The sequence below is a fragment of the Emys orbicularis genome, chromosome 3 (genome assembly GCF_028017835.1).
Source record: "Emys orbicularis isolate rEmyOrb1 chromosome 3, rEmyOrb1.hap1, whole genome shotgun sequence".
NCBI lineage: Eukaryota > Metazoa > Chordata > Testudines > Emydidae > Emys > Emys orbicularis.
The window spans coordinates 126,062,951-126,083,082 of record NC_088685.1 but is presented as its reverse complement, the minus strand read 5'-3'; the positions used below and the strand labels follow the sequence as shown (position 1 = coordinate 126,083,082).

Sequence of the window (20,132 nt, the reverse complement as noted above, 5' to 3'; positions counted from 1 at the left end):
ACAGAAGTAAGGTGCAGCAGCCACATGAAGAAGATACGGTTATAATGTAAGCACAAACCCTCCGAAGTGCTTCTGAAAGTAGAAAGAATTACAGAGGGAAAACTCACAGCCTGTGATACAACAACGCAGGTTTAAAGAGAAGGTCAGGAGTCAGTTCCTGCTCTCCTGTCTCACACAAGTAATCCCATTGACTTCACTGAGACAAATCACAAAGGATAAGACAAGTGAGATTTAGCGCCAAATGTTACTTTGTGTAACAAGTTTTGTTCATGCTGAACTGAAACAGAGTCTTATGGAATCACTTCCCCATTTTAGTCTCATTGAGATCAAGAGCTCACAGTGAGGACCAAACATTGAAAGAGGAGTCATCAGCTTAGAGCAAGAAACTGGGTTTTACCTGTAGTTCTGACACGGACTGCTGTGTGTATGGCTATGTCTACACTTACCGGGGGATCCACGTTGCTGAGATCGGGGAGATTTAGTGGGTCTAATGACGGCCCGCGAAATCAACCGCAGAGCGCTCTCTGGTACTCCACCGGAACAAGAGGAGTAAGGGAAGTCAACTGGAGAGTGTCTCTGATCGATGCAGCACAGTGTAGACACCACAGTAAGTCAACTTAAGCTACATCAACTCCAGCTACATTATTTATATAGCTGGAGTAGCATAAATTACGTCAATTTACCCCAGTAATGTAGACAAGGCCTGACTTGCGTTTACTCGGAGTAATAACGTCTCCCTCCCTTGCTGGCGTGTTATGAGGCTTAGCTGCTTAGTGTAGGTAAAATGTTTTGAGCACCTTAGATGGAAGGAGCTACAGGAGTACAACTTTTAAATATCATTAATATCTCTGCTTCCAGACAGTGAAGTAGAGTCTGGACTTTGGGAGAATGATAGAAATGAGTGGACATAGACCTCGGATATTCTTTCCCAGTCTAATTTTATTTAGAGTGTACACAGTTCCTATTCTTGCCTTTAGCAAAGTTGGAGAAAAGAGCAAAAGCAGCAGTGAAAGTTTACACATAGTTAACCACACTTCAGGGCTCCAGCAAAACGTCCGTTTGTGTTCAAACTACTATTACTCTGGTTACTATTTCTCTCGGGTATTGCTTCCAACTGCTGCATCTCTGGCCTGGTCTAGGTTAAGAAACTATTCCTAACGTTTCCCCACACTGGTGGCAGGAGCAGGAACTCTAGTGTAGACAAAAGCAGGCAGCAGCATTTTATGCATCATATCTAGGCAGGATTAGATCACACAACGCTCATCTACTGTAGCCTGCTCACTATTGCTACTGATAGTAGCACTGCACTTGTGCTAGCAAAAGTTGGAAACTTTAGAGAAAAAAGGCTTGTGTAGACACAGCCCCTGTGTCTTTCCCTTATCCCGATAACAGTGAAGTCCTTTGTAAAGAATGTGTGCATGGCCTGTCGCTCAAAAATCATTACCTTCAGATAGGCCAAATGGCCCTGGATGTTGGGCTGGTACATTGCCTCCACCCGCTTAGGTGGTGCCAAGTCATCTGGCATTGTTTTGCGCCTTGTCTAAACTATGAAAATTACCTGTAGCTAACAACTGGTGTCAGCAATGGGTGTATCTGCACTGGACACAGTTTAGCTGCCAGTGCAGTCCAGGATAAACCACATTCAGCAGCCGAGCTTAAAGCCTGCTCTTTTAGCCCCCGTTTCTCAAATGGCTGTGCTTGCAGGTCTTGTTGGCACTAGGAGCATTTGCAAAAAAAAACAAAAACAAACAAAAAAAAAACAAAAAAAACCACACCACAAACAAACAAACAAAGTCTGCCAGACTATAACAGGGTTCAAAGAAGAACTAGATAAATTTATGGAGGACACTGTCCATCAATGGCTATTAGCCAGGATGGTCAGGGATGGTGTCCCTAGCCTTTGTTTGCCAGAAGCGGAGACTGGGTGACAGGGGATGGATCACTTGATGATTACCTGGGCTATTCATTTCCTCTGAAGCACCTGGCACTGGCCACTGTTGGAAGACAGGATACTGGGCTAGATGGACCTTTGGTCTGACCCACTATGGCTGTTCTTATTGCTAATATCAGTTCAGCTGAATCAGTGTTAGTAACACAGGTAGCCCTAGTGTAGACAGTTTTCAGCACTGTGTCATCTAACCCTGCTCAGAGCAAGTCTGATCAGTTTGGGACCAAAAATAGCATTGGCAGCCAACAGACTTCCAGTGATGCTAGAGCTGGTTGAGAAATGTTCGTAGGGTAGACAAGGTGACACAGTGTGCTCAGCACCGCTACACCCATTGTCAGCAATGGAGCATTTTCAGAGTATAGACAAGGTCTTTTTATCCCATTACCTTTGCAAGGAACTCCTGCCTTTGAGACAATGAGGTGATTATTATATACAAGTGCCTTAAGCTCTGAGTTGCTGAGCTCAACAAACAGAAAGCAGGATGTGCCTTAAATACAATTTATTGTTACAAATATATAACCAAATTTTCAGACCTGTTCTCTAAGTTTTGGTGCCTCAATTTGAAACACTGAGGGCCTGATTTTTCCAAGGTGCTGTAGCTCCCAAGCCCCTTTGAGAAGTCAGGCCCTGTATGTGTCTGTCCACATGGAATAGGGTGACCAGATAGCACGTGAAAAGTCGGGACGGGGTGGGGGTTCAAGCACCTATAAGAGACAAAGCCCCACATATCGGGACTGTCCCTATAAAATCGGAACATCTGGTATGTGAAATAGGATGGTGTTTAGGACCCTGAGGTTTAGTTGGAGTTTTAATGGCACCCAACTTGCCACACTGCTGAATTAGACTCCTACAGAATACAGATGTCTTTCTCCTCCCAATCAACATTTTGTTCTGAAATATTTTTAAATGATCTGAAATGCAGGAAATTGCACCTAGTAGTTCAAACATTTCAGGGGCAGGGGAGGGGGGTTGACTCCTGGACCGCTCTTTTGTTTCTTCCCAATTTCCTACAGCCTTCTTCTGCTTCGCTAGCTCAGGCCTGCAGTCAGTGCTTTTCCCTCTAGAGAAGAGGTGTCTCAGACTAATCTAACATCCCATCCTGAGTGCATCAGGAAGCAATATGCCTCAGATGAACAAATCTCGCATTCCTCTGGATGGAAATCTAGACAAAAGTTATTTCAGAAAGCTTAAGCAGAGCAAATGAAACGGCTGTATATAATTTAAGAGATGTACTTAAATTTTCATGAGAAACTGAAAATAAGTAAAATTAAACATAATATTGGATTGAGCCATGGCTGTCCCTCACCTTAGTCTCTTTATGTAGCTCCCTGGAAATTAAAAAGTGCTGTTTGTACAACTGCCTTCTATTGATCAGGTTATAAAAACCACGAGTGAGTGAAAGCTCTGAAAAAAGAAAATCTAATATAAGGATGTGGGAGACATGAAAAGGCAGCTAGACACTACATGCTGGTAATAAAAAGTTGGAAATATTTGTGGGCATGAAGGGGAGCTGGTGAATAGAGGAGATACAAACATCTTCTAGGGAGCGGAGAAATACTCATTAAAAAAAGCTGGAAATAGAGGATTCAGTGTTTGCTTTTATTAAAAAAAATAACTCATTTGTCCTTGAGTTATACTCATGCTACAGAACAGACCACTGCAAATAATAATATACTAGCTAAAAAATTAAAACTACCGCTAAGAAAGAGTCCTAACTAGTATATTTAGGCACTGATCTTGTCTCCCAGTTGCTTATGTGGTCAGGATCTGGCCCTTCAAGGCAACCAGAGCCTAGTAAGGCGTTTTGGGTTTTTTTAAACTATACTTAGGATTTAAAAACAAACAGCTGAAATTTAGTGGTTTAGTTTCCTTTTCTGAAATTAGGATTTATTTTTTCCTTCTACTGATAAGGGAGAACCCTTATTAATGAGGCCTCTGTGGTAGTTACACTTGTTGCTGTCACGCTATAAGAGATGTACACATTCTCCCCCCCCCCCCCCAAAAGAGGGTTTAACTGCTTTGTAGATCCATAAAGATATTTCACAGAGAAAGCTTTATTCAGCTGGAGCTCTTAAGCCTCCTTTGTGAAATGTTGTGGTATTTTGTGAGATATGTGGCTTTTGCAGTACACGTGACATTGTTAGGCTGCTAAGCATTCAAGTTCAAGGGCTTTATTTTCCAGATACTTTTCAATCAATTAAGTTGGTTGGCAATATTGGATGCACTTTAAAAGGAGGGGGAAATAAAAAGACCCCCCCTCTCCCCAAAATATCTGTCTCCTGCACAGCTAGCTTGATTCTTGTCTTTAAAGAGCCACCACACTAGATTTATTTATTTATTTTAAAAGAGGTTCATTCTTCTGGAATGTTTTTCAGTGGGTTTTTCCTTCTTCATTGGAAACATTCTTTTAATGTGGGTGTGTGGGGGGGATTTCTATCAGAACTCTAACAACCCCTCCACCCCACACACCTTTTTTCTTGGCTGTTGAATACACACACGCACCCCTTTATGTCAATACAATTCTTCATGGATTTTTTTTTCCTGACTGTTGCATTTTTACATGCTTGTACACCCAAGTCAGATGGGGAGGTAGGGGGGGTGGGAAGTGGACAAAAGACCTTTTAAAAAGCAATCTTTTAGAATGCTCTTATTGTGCCCTTAATTGCATCAAACTACATGTGGGCTTGATTATATATGGACATAGTTTTAGCTGTAGGTTGGTTTTAACTAAGCCAAACATATTTTAGGCCAAAGCACTGCACATCGGCAGAAAAAAGCTTTAGTCACATTACTCCCGTAAGTAATAACGCATAGCAAGCAATAATTGGATGCAAGAAGTTTAGAGCAGATGTTCCCTCACTTCGATTCTTGAGGCAGTAGAGTAGCAATTTCTACTTTTGTAACAGCCACAAATGATTCAGTGTTATTAAAAAAAAGTTTCGAGCACTGAGTTCTTTGAGCAAATAGCTGAGAAATAAAACCAACACTGAAATGCTGTATTGAACAGTAAGACTTCCAAGCTTTTTTCCAAGAGTACTTTAGAAAAGATATAGGTTTTACCATTGGCTTCGCAATAACTGAGTTAAGCTTTATTTTTCTTAGATACACCTATTATTCATTTTCAACTCTGTGAAAGTTTTATTTTCCTGAGAGGAGGGGAAAATTTAGCCTTCCAATTGCTGTTAATGGCAGCATTAAAGTAATTACCCTGAGCATCCCATTGCATACTGGAGAATTTCATATAATGGTTCTGTAGGCGACTTCATAGAGTTCACTCTCCAGAATCTTTGCCTGCTGCCTAGGTTCCTGAGGCTGGAGATCACAATTACAATTCACAAAAACATCTCTCCAGCTCATAGAAAATGAGGAAAGGGGACAGTCCAGACACCACTGAAATCTAAGGTAATTGACAATGACCAACAGGAGCAGGATCCAGCCCAGAAGGAGAAAACGATGAATACATTGAAAATTTCTTTATTCTATTATTGGCAGAGCAAAGCAAGGCCCTACACTCAACTTGAAAGTGTTCCTCTGCTTCCCTGTAATAAGATAACAAGTGATCAAGTACAAAAAAAAAAAAAAATTCAGGGAATGTTCTAGGCATGAAAGGACAGAATCCTATTGCTTGTAGTGAAAACTGGACAACCAAAACAGGGAGACATGCACAGAGAGCCCTTTCATTGGGTTAGCAGACCCAGCAGCTCCTACTACTGCTGTAATGTTTATAACTCAAAGAATTGTTATAGATGGATGGCACCCATTAATATCGGTCTCCCAGCATAACGATAGCCCCCATCTCAGCTCTGCCCATTGTCCCAGTGCAGTTTAAAATGTTGATACTCTCAAGGACTAAATTTCCAATCAGAAAGAAAAAAAAATGGCAGGGGAAAGGGGACACTCAGAATCCCTGGCATGGGGCAGGGGGAAAATGGGGTACAGTGTTATGGGGAAAGAGGGACATGCAGGCCACAGCTCCTAGCATGTGGGGAAACAAGGGGAGTACACAGAGTCCCTGCTAGTGTGGGGAAGGGGCAGTGGGGAGGGGTGTGGAACAGGGGGCACACAGAGTTCCTGGTATAAGGGAGATGATCAGGGTATGGTGGGTTACAAGGAGTCCCTGAAGTAGAGGGGGATAAAGGGAGCTTGTGCAGGGGGAGGGGTTGTAAATGCAGGGGGGAGGGGGGAATTCAAGGCACCTCTGGCACGTGCAATGAGCTCAGGCTACAGCAACAGCCAAGTGTGGGACCTTCTAGTCATCTTTTTATTGAACAGGTTCTAGTCTAGGCTCTTAAGTAAATCTCACCCCCTAGTAAACTAAAACAATTACAAGACTATAACTAGTAGGGACTAGTCTTTACAGCCCCTATATTTATACATGCATCCGATGAAGTGGGTATTCACCCACAAAAGCTCATGCTCCAATACGTCTGTTAGTCTATAAGGTGCCACAGGACTCTATGCTGTATTTATACTGAAACGCTGTACAATAGCATACAAGGGTAAATAATCTTGACTAGAGAAGGGGGGGGGGGGAAATAAAAAAAAGACACCCCCCTCCCCATGCTAAATGATGAAACAATGACCATAAGCAATATTAAAAAAAAATTCTCTCAGTGGTGGAAGGGTCAAGTGAATAAACCATCATCCAGAAAACATTTCTGTGAGAACTGAAAAGAAGAAAATGACCCCTCAGGCAACCCATGAACACAAGTGATTTGCTACAAGAGGACGCGTTCATTCAACATGCACTGCATCAGTTAATCAGTGCACGTGATTCACATACCATTGGCTAACTGCTCAATACATGGTATCCCACCACCTGGCAACATAACATGATACTGGAGATCTCAAGCTCCAAGCAAAAAACAACCTGCGGTGCGGCCGAAGCAGCAAAGCAGGGGAAAAAAAAAAAACCTGCAGGGCGGCCAGGGTGCAGGGGGACTCCCTGTGCTGCAGACGTGCCCCGGCTAGCGGGGGGGAGGGAGGAGAGCGGGGGGCGAGAGAGTAGGGGGGCGGCCAGGGCTTCAGCGGGGCGCTCGCCACACGGCCCCGACTGCCACGCTGCCTGCCGGGAGGGCTCTGCACTGCTCTGGTCGGCAGGGAGGGAAGGACGCGGGCTGCCCTGCTGGGCTTGCTACAGACCTGGCACCGGCTGGGGCAGATGGAGTGCGCAGCCCTCTCCCAGCAGGGCGCTCCCCTCCTCCGCGCCCCCGCCCCCTACAGGGTGGCCAGATCAGCAAACCGAAAAAAAAAAAAAAAAAAAAAAAAAGAGTGGCCGTGCCGCCCTAGGATTGGGCGGAATGCCGCCCCGTAGAATCTGCCGCCCCAAGCACGAGCTTGCGCGGCTGGTGCCTGGAGCCGGCCCTGTTGGCCATAACATTTTTTAGGGCTCTAGTGTAGGCACAAGACTAGGACTTAGAGGCCAATCCTGAATATGGCAGGGATGAGCTAAACACCAACATAGAGATGTTCCCTACTCTGTTTGCTAGGATTCCATGGGCCAAGTTGTCCCCGACCACGGGAAGACAAACTTACTTCACCACTAGGCAAACTTAATGCCCTGTCCCTTTTGTTGGGAGAGACTTATGGCAGCACTGAGGGTATGATACTTATATCCCCAAAGGGCCTGGTGTGGCTCACAACAGCTCCACGCATGATATTTGGGCCATTACTGCAAAGTGCTGCTCCCCTCAGCATGTTCATTCCAGTCCCCATACCTCAGCAAAACAGCTGCTATTTCTCCCTCGCCCTCAGACACGTCTAGGCCTTCATTGTGGTAGAAACAACAGAGGGCAAGTCTTGCAGAAATGTTCTGCTTTAACTAATGCCAAGAGCCGCTCTGCATCACCCACCCCAAAGCATCAGCCACCTCCCCATGCTCTCGCCATGCAGTGAAAACTGCAGAGGAAAAGCCTTTGCCTCTGTAGTTTTTCCCCCTACAGCCACTCACTTTCATGGCTGCAGGTCAGTGCCCCTTCTTCCATCCCCTCCACTTGCTGTTTGGTTCAGTGCAGCACAGCGGAGGCCTAGTGCACGGAGCATTGAGAGAGACACAGGCAAAGCCCAGAGGTATGGGGGCTAACACTTGACAGGGAGCTGGGTAGAAGCTAAGTCATTGCCCGTAAGCCTGGGGAGTGGAAAGACTGGCCTGACTGTGCTTTTGCAGGATTACACATTGGGGAAGGGTTAGGAGGAGTTACCCTTTTCTTGTTGTAACTTGGCAGTTGCTGTCTGGATGGGAGGCCAAGGTGTTCAAGTCCTTGTCCCACAAATTTAAAGCCAGGGCCATCACTAACTAATGTCACATCTTAGCATGCAAGTTACGGTGGGTCTTTATGGGAACTAATTGCATAGAACAACCTCATCACCACCTGGCTGCATCACTGAAAACTGTGCTGGGGCCCAACTAGTGCTGTTTGGGAATTTTCAGATGAAAATGACTTTCATTGGAAAAATTCCAATTTGTTGAGGCTAAGATGTTGTGCAGAAACATATCTAGTTTGACAATCTCTGAAACCAAATGCAGGATCCAGACAGAAGCCTGCCTGGTTTCCTGCTATCTCACCTGGTGGGCTGCTGAGCCTAGGCTTACAGGGTTCACAGCTCTGGGTAGCCCCCACTATACAGGCTATCTGAGGACACCAGGACTTCCAGGTTCCCAGAGGCCACAAAGCTAGATGCTGGGAGCTCCAGTTCTAGCCAGGGCTTGGCTTACAGTTCCATGGCAGGGAGTCTAGAAGCCCTGAGAATCCTGGTTTAAACTAGGTCTTTCTGGCTTCTAGGCTCACTGCGGCTGCTGCAGAGGTAGGAGCTTGGGTGTCCTGTGGCAGGGTGCAGGGGGCCTTGGCTCCAGGGCAGTCCCACCATGCTGACTGCCCAAGGGCCAGGGACCCCAGGACTTTGGAGGTGGTGATGACTATGTATTGAAAGTGTGGATCACACCACTTATCTGGCCTTTTTCCTTTTTCTCCAGGGCTATTTTTGAGACCTGAGCAACACATTTTTGGTCCGGATTTAATTATTTCACTGCTGTGTAATTTTATACAGGAATCGCTAGGTCATTACAAGCCCTCATCTGAATGCAGTTCTCCTGGTATAAAAGGTGCTTCTATTGGTATAGCTTATTCCTGTAAATGCATACAAGTAAACTATACCAGTAGAAGCACCTTTATACTGATATCTCGGCCTTCTCATTAGGGCATTGCACCACATTACCTTTATTGGTTTCTAAATGAACATCGGCATAGCGGTGCAAAAAAAAAAAAAACAAAAAAAAAAACACACACACACACACCAAAAAAAACTGCTTGTAGACAAGCCCTGAAAGTGATGTGCATTTCCTCCCCCTGTGGCATAAAACAGAATAAGGGATGTGTGGGGAGAAGCATACTGGCCTACTGATTATCACCCTCCCTGTCCAGCTGCCTCAGCTTTAGTGACAGCTTTTTCATACAATTTGCATCAGAATACTGGCATGGTTGGCATTTAGACGTCATGTCTTGCTGTATCAATCTACTAAAAAACATACTATATTCGGTTTCAAACCAGGTAATAAGTGATTGTTATAAGAGCCAGTGTCATTAGAATCGGATTACAAACAGACCCACATTTTTTTTCCTGTTTTTCCATGTGCTCCTGTTCACCCCATCCCCCCAACCAAGATAATTAATCCTTACCTATTTGTGCTTCTCCACTGAGTCATGATAAGATGATTTTGTGTCGCTCACAGTGTTAAGGTACCAGGATTAGTTCCCATTTCATAGGTTTTAGTAGTTGTTCCAACATGCTATGGTTAGCTAGACCACAGCATTTTAGTTTGAGGTCTAAAATTTTCTCTTGCTTGTGTGTGCTGAGATGGGCCCCCATAGATAAACTGCAGCACTAAGGGTGTGGCCTGAAGAATGTTTATTGTATTGTCCAAGCTAGCATTGCCTCTGATCACTTCCAATGCCTGTCCAGTGAGTGCTCCAATTCTTCTACAACTTGAGGCTTTATATGAGGGGCTTGTCACAGAAACTTGTGCAGCATCTTTTCTCTCCCTCATGCTCTCCCCCACACCACTCCTTTGAGAAACAGGAATTGAAGGCTCACTAGACCTGCAAGCCTCATATTCTGAGCTGACTTAGATCAGAAACTTCTGTTTAGAATGGGGAAGTGCAAATGTTCCAGTGGCTTGAACACAACTTTGAAACATTCTGACGCTGATCTATGCTTTAAATACTAACTGTGTTTTATTTCTCAAGTGCAAATAGTTTTATAAACAGGATCCTCAAGCACTACATACTCCAAACAGTATGCAAGCTGTCTAGCTTGCTCCTAGAATTTTTTAAAATTAAGTAGCTGTAGGATTATATACTGAATGATCAAATTAGACCCATAAGGGGACATTCAGCACAGTGTTATACTTGAAAGTAACATTTAAAAACTTTTTTTTCCACTTTCTGAAAGCACAGATTGCTCACATCTAGTGCAAACAATGCCCGTGCATTAGGACATTGAAAGCATCAGAGAAACTGACAAGGAAGCCATTCTGGATTCAGGGTGTGACCTAGCATGGCAGGGGCCTGGGACCCCCTTCTTTCCCCCAGGACAGGAATCAGCGCTCCCCTGCCCACAGGAGAGGCAGAGGTTGCTAGGGCGAGGACTTGCCCCAGCAACTGAATATCTGCTTGGGTGGGGTCCACCATAGTCCACTTCTCCTACCACATGTAGGAAGCCTATTGTGGGGAGGAAGAGGTGTAGAGTTTGCAGGAGATCCAGAGCAATAAGTCTGGCAGTTTACAGCCACTGAGATACACAAGGCAGCTCACCTGTCAGAGCTATGATTTCAGTGGGCTCAGCTAGTGGTCACTACACAAGTCACATTTTTCAATATTACCTTCACAAGCATGAAAACTATAAACTTACCTTTTTAAAAAAATGAAAGCAGAGAGTCTGATGTAATCACATGACTCCAGGAATTGGGGCCATAGATAGGGGCCAATAGTGTTTATGCTTTAATCTAGCCCTAGGAGTTGAATCCTTTTAGCATCATTAAACCCACACCCCAAATTTTTAGGAGCGCAACAACCTGTTCGGTTTTAAGTGCCTATAGAGGTGTCATCCAGCCCAGGTGGATCAGGTCTACCTGTGAAAGACTTATCCAGTCCATCCTTGTTTCCGAGAGGTATGTAGGTAAAAAGCCAGATCCACAGCTGGGTCTTTTCTACATTAGTCATTTTTTTACCTTGAGTTAATTGATTGACAATTAACTTGAGTTACTTAACAGGGCTGGAAAGGTAATCTGGACACTCCCCAAATGTTTGTTCCAGACTACAAAGGGATTGTGGTTTACCTTGCAGCCTAGTGTCCACACCAGCCTTTACAACTTTTACCTCCTTTGAGCTAATTGGCAACAAACTTGAGGTAAAAAAACTTTACTGTTGACCTGGTCTAAATCCATGTAGCTAACTGGCCTCACTGATGCTGTGCTTATTTACAACAGCTGAAGATCTGGCTGAGGCTGTTTGATAATTATATTCAATTAGAAATTGTCGCTAGGCTAACTGTATGTCAGTGCTGCATCTATATGAACTGGTGAATGCAGGAGCTCAATTTTCCATTTTTATGTATAAGTTCCATCTCTTGATAGCAGTAAACCAACTAGGGAGTGTATTTGAAGGTCATACCATTACTGAAGTGCTTTAAATCACTTGGCCTTTGGTCTTGTGCTTTATAAAGCACTTTGAGTTATGCTATAATTGCCCAGAAACACATTGCTTGTCATGCTTAAAGGTACATTTGTCAGGGTTGGCAGCTCCACAATTTGATTTACCTCCCTAAAATGATTTTCTAAAATGGTTTAATTTTTAAAGTTCCTGGGTTCCCAACTTCCATGATTTTGTCATGAGTCTAGTGATAGCTGATGTTTTTCTCAAAGCCCAATGGCCCAGATTCATGAGGATCTCAGCTTTCATGAAAAAAGTAAGTTTCTAGCCCTCATGTTTACATAGACAAGCTTGAAAATGTGACCCAGGTGCAGCTTAAAAGATCAGAAAGTAGAAGACAAACACAACGAGCCCAAAATTTGTAATTAACCTCCCCCCCCCCCCAACAAAAACAACCTCATGATTTTTGAATGAGTGGGTGTGGCAATACTGAAGTTCATGTAATTCTTTATTGATGTACTTTATATCTATGTATTTAAATTAATAAAATCAATTCCAAGAGCCTCATTACATGCAAGGCTATGAAAACAACCTGCTACGGGGATGCAAGGGTGACAACAACTTATTTAGTGAGGAAACTTACAATTATAAACTATAAACAATTAAAAAAAGATGTTAAGAGCTATGAAAAATACTAGTGTCCTTTTTATATAAACAACTGTGCAATGTTTGGTTAATATAGCACTTTGTTTTGGGATTGTATAATACATATTCACCTTACCCCAGCTGATAAATTTGAGATTTTTTTTTTAAAACTACTCTCACATGTTATATTTTCCTAAATAAGAACCCAAACTACATAAAAAGGAAAACACCTGGAAACCCATATCATGAGTGAGGAAGAAACATTAATTAATTTTTATCACAGAGCTTTATAATGGACTGTATAAAGTTTCCTACTGTAATTGGTATATACATTCAACAGTTTTATTGTATATCAGAGCACATAATTTTGCTCAGCTGCTGGAGAGGCATTGCTGAACTTTCTTTTCCATCACAAACACCTATTAAGCAGTCAGCATAAACTCTTCTTGTTACAACCCCTGACATCACCCCCATGGCAAGTGGACACAGAACAGCAATTGCTGAATTGTGTATGAAAATTATAGTTTTATTGTCTACACAACTGAAGGTTTAACTCTGACTTCTGCTCCAGTCAGCTCTGTTATAAAGAAGTAATTCTTTCGCAGAACAAATAAGCACAGTACACCATTGTAATCTAAGGAACAGGCACTATTTATGTATTGGAAAGACTTGTTCACAATAGTGCTAGCAGTTTAATGGTCCAGAAGCCACTACTTTAGCAGCTGTAGAAGAAGAAAGCATGAACAACACGATATTATACAGAATTGGTTATAGCCTTTGAGAATACAAATGGAATCATCCCTGTTGACACAACTGTCCTATCTGTTAGTTTAACAAGCACGATTGATAGGTAGGGACCATGTATTTAATGTTGATATAAGCGTCTTCTCCACCATAGCGCTCAAAGGCTTCCAGTGTCTCTTGAATCAAATCTCCAATATTTTCACGCTTCTGCTGGCTGTAGTCAATACCGTCTCCTGAATTCACTGGTTAATAAAAACAAAATACAACATTATGTTAGAGTTTTCCTTGTAGCTTTCTGAAAACACGACATAGCTAAATAGAATTGCTGGTCAATCACACTAACTTCACTGCAATCTTTATCCTGTGAGATATAATGTTGCAGGATTTAAATATATGAAATTCTATCTATCCATTCATCATCCATCCTGTTTCCATTGAACTTGTCAATATGGTCTAAAATATATTTGTAATGTGCCCATTATCTTAGTATCTAGGTGCTATTCTGGATTTTAAAAATATAGAAAACAAATGTTATTAACATCCACAGGCTTTGTCTCTGGAGACAGTCCCATAGCTAGTCAGTAACATCTTAAGACCATTACTGCTTCATTTCATAGTGACAGTTGGGACAAAACTCAATTGCCAGATATATAAATGCTTATCTCTGAAAAGCTAGGGTCTGCTGTGGTATATGAAATCCTTAGTGGGATGCTTTTTTGGGACTGTTCCATGCTAAACACCAGATCCAGATGCCTACAGTGTTTCAGATAGTGGAGCTCAAAGAGGGGGTGTCACTTGGCCAAAGAGATATATTTGGAGCACAACACACCACTCAATCTACTTCTACTCCCTGAAAAATGTGTTACATTAAGTTAATGTCAAGAGGACAAATTATTCTAGCTCTTAGACAGAACAACAACTGTCACAGCCTTCTTTCACATGGAGCAGGTTGAGAACTGGCTGTGTTGTTTATTTGTGCACAGACAGCATATTAGCTAATGCAAAGAGCTCAGTGTAAACTGCTGCACAAAAGTTTTAAAAATGCAAAACAGTTATGGATAATTCTGCTCCCAGGGATTTTAAGAGAGATTTAAAGGGGAAAAATGTATTACAATTTACCAGAAAACAGCACTTCAAAATCTCCAAAGATCTGACTCTTTCAGCATGAATATTCTCCAAAACGTACATCAACAATAATTTGTTAAGGACACTGGATGGCTTAGGGAATTGTCAATGGGCTCTAGTCCTGCCAGGATACATAGTCACTGGTAGTGGTTACTATCTGATGCTTGTTTGGTGGTCCATGGGAAATTAGTTAGTGGCTCACTCCAGTTATTAGTGGACAAGTATCTACATCATAAAATTCAGCATCTCAAATAATACTATCTGGCCATTTTGTTGACAGGCTTAGCAGACAGGCCAAGGATACAATTATCAAGGACACTGAAACAACTTCTCACTGCTAGAGACAATGGTTCCTTTCAGGTCAGGACTAAGGCACATTAAAAGGGTGGGCCAGGTTTTACTGCTGCCGTATCTGCAGTGCCTGTTCTTCAGAGTGCAGATCTACAAGGCCCCAATCCAGAAAAGCACTTAGCCACATGCTTAGTTTTAAGCACATTAATTCAATGGGACTACTTACATATTTAAATTTAAGCATCATTCATGCTTAAGTGTTTTTCTGGATTTGGGCCCAAATGACTCCTAGAGCTAGATCTGGATTCTGGATTTCTGTAGTTCTTACAGAGAGAAACTGGTAAAAATTTTGCAGCCCTGTACACATGCAGAGATCAGCTGAACAGTGGTTATGTGAAAAATCATTGTAATGGTAGAAATTTGATCCTAGAGAACTGCTAACACTCTGTTACAGTTATATGTATAACAATTTATCAACCTTGTAAACTCTTATGCATTATTTATTTGCAAAATGTTGTATAAAATTATGGTATGTAAAGACAGGTATTCTCATCTGAAAGATATTATGATGATGGCTCCCTTTAAAAAAAATCACCTCTCTCTATCTGATTACATTAGTGATTTCAGAACACATTTGTGACACCACGACTATGGAAATGGCTATGATGTTAGAAATAATGGACTATACCATCATGTGGAAGACAGCAACCTAGTATTGCAGCAGATTGTTTTAATTTACACAAAATGGGTTGTCAACCAGCAATGGTAAGAAAGAAAGAAAGAAAGAAAGAAAGAAAGAAAGAAAGAAAGAAAGAAAGAAAGGAAGCATTACAAATCAAATGGTGTTTTGGTTAAATATGCTTTTATCTAACAAAAAAGGCCTTAGATTGATGGTAGCACTTCATCTATGAAGAGAACTGTACTGCCAACATTCCTGACAGCGCCTGAAGGTATTTGTGATTTCATTAGCTGCAGCAGGGGAAGCCCTGAACTTACGTCTTGGCAGATAAGTAAAGGAATTATTGATTTTCAAATTGTTTGCTAAAATCTGTAATTTTTAATCCTACATTCTCTCTGATAACGAGCTTAAACAGCTTTCATATGTCTTAAAAAAGTCCATTCAAAATGCCATAATATTGAAGTAACAGTGATATATCACAAAGTGGGAGATCTGGATTAGGTCTCCAGAGGATGACTATGCACTTCAGTTGTGGTGGGGGCAGGATGTATATCTCAGCTGTTTCCTGTGCAGAAGAATTTGCCGAAGCATTCAATACTGGGACAAGACGTGTAAAATATTTCCTAGATTAAACGGCTTGGAGGTTTGATTAAAAGGTACCTGATAGGGTTAGGCAATGATAAGGGAAACAGTATGCAAGGGATGGCTGAAGTGATGTGCAGACTATCATTACAAAAAAAATTTCATCAGACATGCACAACCTGTGCAAGGTTCATATCCTCAAGACAGTCATTGTCCACTCTAATTTCAAGACACAGCTTACAAATGACTATACCAAAAAGGTTATTGCAGCATTGAAGTCATCTGCTAAGTACCACAATAGCCATCCTACATAGCTATAGGAATTAGCAAATCTTTCAGACAAATAAAGTAATGATTAACCTAACAGGACAATATCCACCCCAGCATTTGTCAACACTAGATGGATGAGCCAGACTGATTTCCTCAGCACACCTCAGGCTAAATATCTAGTCATAATAATGATGAGTACTTGGAAAAAAATTGCTACCGAATTACAGCAGTCTCAGTATGTCCTTCTCCGGTTTAACTTTATTTCACTGTTGGCTTGTATATGGAGCCCATGTTGTCAGCCACAGAAATGCTGCATATGCGATGTGTGAACATGGATTTGATTCATGCTCTTTAAGAAGCTGTCCTTTGCAACAGTAATCAACAAGAAGGAAATGTTAGAAAGCACATTTGTCATACTATGATGTCAAAGCGAAATGTCTGGCAGATTCAGCATGGATCAAGAAAGCTTGTCCTTAGAGAAAATGTTGTTACTTGTATAGAACATGCATATTGAAGGAATACTAAGATTTCAGGTTTAGAGGACTGGAATTGGGAAAATATTTTTTAATTCCTTTCCTGGATCAAAAAAATAGTTTCTCTGCCTCCTAAGCTCTGTACAACAGTATATGATACTCAAAGGTGAACTGAAAGGCTTTTTACCTGTCAAGACCTGCTTTAGTTGATGAAATCACTAGAACAAAGATATGCAGGAGTGGCATTCCTTACACTGCTCTAGTGAGCAGGGCCGGCTCCAGGGTTTTGGCCGCCCCAAGCAGCCAAAAAAAAAAAAAAAAAAAAAAGCCACGATCGCAATTGCGATCGCAATCTGCAGCAGCAATTCGGCAGGAGGTCCTTCGCTCCGAGGCGGAGTGAGGGACCATCTGCCGAATTGCCGCCAAATACCTGGACGTGCCGCCCCTCTCCGGAGCGGCCGCCCCAAGCACCTGCTTGACAAGCTGGTGCCTGGAGCCAGCCCTGCTAGTGAGGCCATCTGCTGTAGCAGCGGAAACACAGAGCTCTGAAGGCCTCAATACAGGTCTGGGGAGGAGAGTAAAGGAGGATGTGAAGTTTGCTTTAAAATGTATTTGAGGCTAAACATGATTCGTATCCTATTCTTTAGTTTCCTGAAACAGGATACTAAAGTATTATTTGTTTTCCAGTTTATTTAATTTCAGCTCATTTTTAAGTTTCGGAGAGTTAGTATTACAAATACAAATATTAAAATCACGACATATTAAAGAAGGAAAAGCAAAAAATCTCTTCAAGTGTTAAGGATTGAGTATATGAGGGCAGTCGCCATGTCCTGAGGGGAACCAATTTGTAAGATTCAATCTGATCTACTCTTATCTCTGGGAGTTCTTTAGAATCTTAAAGTGTACTAAAAATTCTTTTAGTTTACTAGTGCTCTCTTTTAGGCAGACCTGGTCTCCTTCTATTCAAGGTGTTTTAATCTGCTGGATGTGCTGAAGCGCCTCTATGTAAATCAATGGTACTAAAGCTTGCCATTGACAATGACTGTTTCCAAGGTCCTACTTCATGGACGACATGAATTAAAACTGGAATGGCTGTACAACCATAAAGGTAGAAAAGTCATAGCATTTGGAATATTAGAACTTCCCAAGATTTTAAATTCTTCAAATCTGCTCAGGTCTTGTTGAAAAGAATGAGATTCAAGCAGACAGCTGAAGAGACTTTGAAGCAGGCCCTTTACTCTGAGCTTAAACATTTTTTTTTATAACAAAGATGTGAGACTGTAGTCAAAGACCATTCAACTATTTCATTTCTAATGCACAAAAAAAAGATTTAAAATGTGTATTCTGGGATATTCTGATTCCAGCAGACATTTTTGAACAAATCAATAGTAAATAATATCAATAATACATAGCTCTATATACATTATTATATAATATATAATATATTAAATAATATATTATAACAATAATAATCAATAGTAAATAATAACAATAATACATAGCTCTTAGGTATCGGTTTTCATTCATAGATCTCCATGCACTTTACTATGGAGGGTAAGTATCATGCTTCCCTTTTTTCATTTGAAGAAACGGAGGCACAAGGAAGTGAATTTTGCATCCTTTTGCCAAAACTCTACTTCCCTTTACCAGTTGGTGTCAATCCTTATTGCCATCTCAAATGCGATGAAGAGGGTGCAATTCTAAACTACTCCTTTGCTTCACCTTGTGGCCTGGACTGTTTTAAATCATCATCATTGTGTAGCTGGATACAGTCCATTTAATATGCCTTAGGAACCTCATTTCAAGAAGTATTATCTCTATTCAATATACTGCAATATTGCTCCACCCAGTGTTCGCAGAGAGGAAAACGTAGCAAAGCTCGTGATGAAATTGCGTGATATGTCACAGCTACCATTAACTAAAGACTTGTTTAATCCACCACATGGTCATCTGCCCTCACATCGTCCATTGTGGATAAGTTTTACTGAGTGAAGGATTTACAGTAGAGGATGTGTGGCGAGCTTCATGGTCCTCAGAGAAAGAGAGAAATAATTATCTTGTCTCGGACCCCCACTCATTGTCAAACCTGGGTTTGATTTACTGCAAAGGCAATGGAGCCTGCTGAACCGGTTTCGCAGCGGACATGGAATTTGTGCTGCAGCAGAATTTCGGTGGCATTTTAGCAACAGTCCACTATGTCAGCGTGGGCAGTCACAAACCATGACACCTATTATTGAGGACTGCAAAATGACTCAACTTCCTGGAGGTTTTCATGCCTTGAACATCGTTGATAGGAACACTGTGGCTTGGCTTGACTGAATTGCATACACCAAATAAATAAAATCTATATTTGCGCATGACAGAAATAAACAATTCCTTTAGCATACTAACAATAGTTTCCACTACATAAACTGAGTAATTTTGAAAGCGACTGCATATACCAAATGATCAGGCACAAATTTTAGCTGTAAAGTTTAAAAAAAAAAAAGTATGATTGTCTTTATCATTATTTTGCTGAGACCATAAAAAGGGACACCAACATGTTAATTTTTTTAACATTCTGCTTTTCTTGTATTAAAAACACCTTTTAATTATTCAAGCTGAAAGTATTTTGCAAAGCTATGGGGCCAAATTCTACCCTTGAATATGCACAGAGCTCCCACTGACTTCACCAGGAGCTTTAGTTGCATATCCAAAGGCAAAACTTGGTTGCCTAATTTTCACCATTGAGGCCGATCATTTATCTTCTACAATGCTACAGTGTTTAGTTACAAACACTGCAAGGGAAAGTTTAAATCTAAGGAGAAACCAGATATGTTTGCAATTAAACAAACACCAAAACATACATACCCATGGAAACATTTTCTATTCCTCTAAAATGTATTTTAACAAAACCTTTATTTTGGGTCTAAATTTACTTGATATGGTCTCTTTAGGTATTGTATCTGCTGATACTTTCTTAATTCTTACCCTGGTTTTTTTGCTTTAACAATAGAAATAACCTATATTTTGTGTTGTCTTACATACGTGGCTAAATTTTAGTTTACTTCATAAATTAACATTTATGTTTAGAATAAATGTATTGTTTAGCTAAAAACAATTCTGATAGTCAATGACTTGGTGAAAGAATGGAAGAAGTAATCTGATTGGAAAGGAAACATTTGACTGACTTACGTTTTTAGTAAAGATGCAAGCCTATTGGAAATAGCTTTAACTACTTGTAAATTGCTGCTGTAAAAAACATTTTTTTTTGAAAATGAGCCAAGATAGCAGCTGTTATCACAGGTTTCCATTTCCAGGAAACATTAGCAACATCAGATGCAATCCATTCTAAGTCCAGCTTTTTTTTTTTTTTATTGAGACACTAAAATGAAAACCAAATCACAGATTTTCTGACAAATGTTATTAGCAAACATAGTCAACCAATAAAGGGGAAAAAGATATTTCTAAAATTATTTATCTTTTTAAGTACTTACATTTCTCTAACAAACGTTAACTTTGAAGTCTGCCCATGTTTGTACTAGTGATCAATATCATAACAAAGCAGTGTTAAATAATCTTAGATAAACAGCATGCACGACAGGGGACAGAAGCATGAAGCAGAAACCTCAGTGGCCTTGATGCACTGTTTACTGTTGCAAAATAATAAATTAGGTCACAAATCGTGCTTAAAGTGCAAAAAAGGTTGCACCATTTGGGCAGATCAGATGTTTTCCCAATTATTTTGG

The 20,132-nt window shown here is 41.2% G+C and overlaps 1 protein-coding gene across 1 annotated transcript in view; it reads right to left on the bottom strand.

The window, feature by feature from the left end:
* Window positions 1–13,065: 13,065 nt before the first annotated feature.
* Window positions 13,066–20,132, bottom strand: part of PACRG (parkin coregulated) — a 464,395-nt gene continuing 457,328 nt past the window's right edge. The window contains exon 5 of the mRNA XM_065401832.1: window positions 13,066–13,226. Coding sequence (XP_065257904.1) covers window positions 13,066–13,226 — 161 coding nt within the window. The remainder of the gene's footprint in view (window positions 13,227–20,132) is intronic.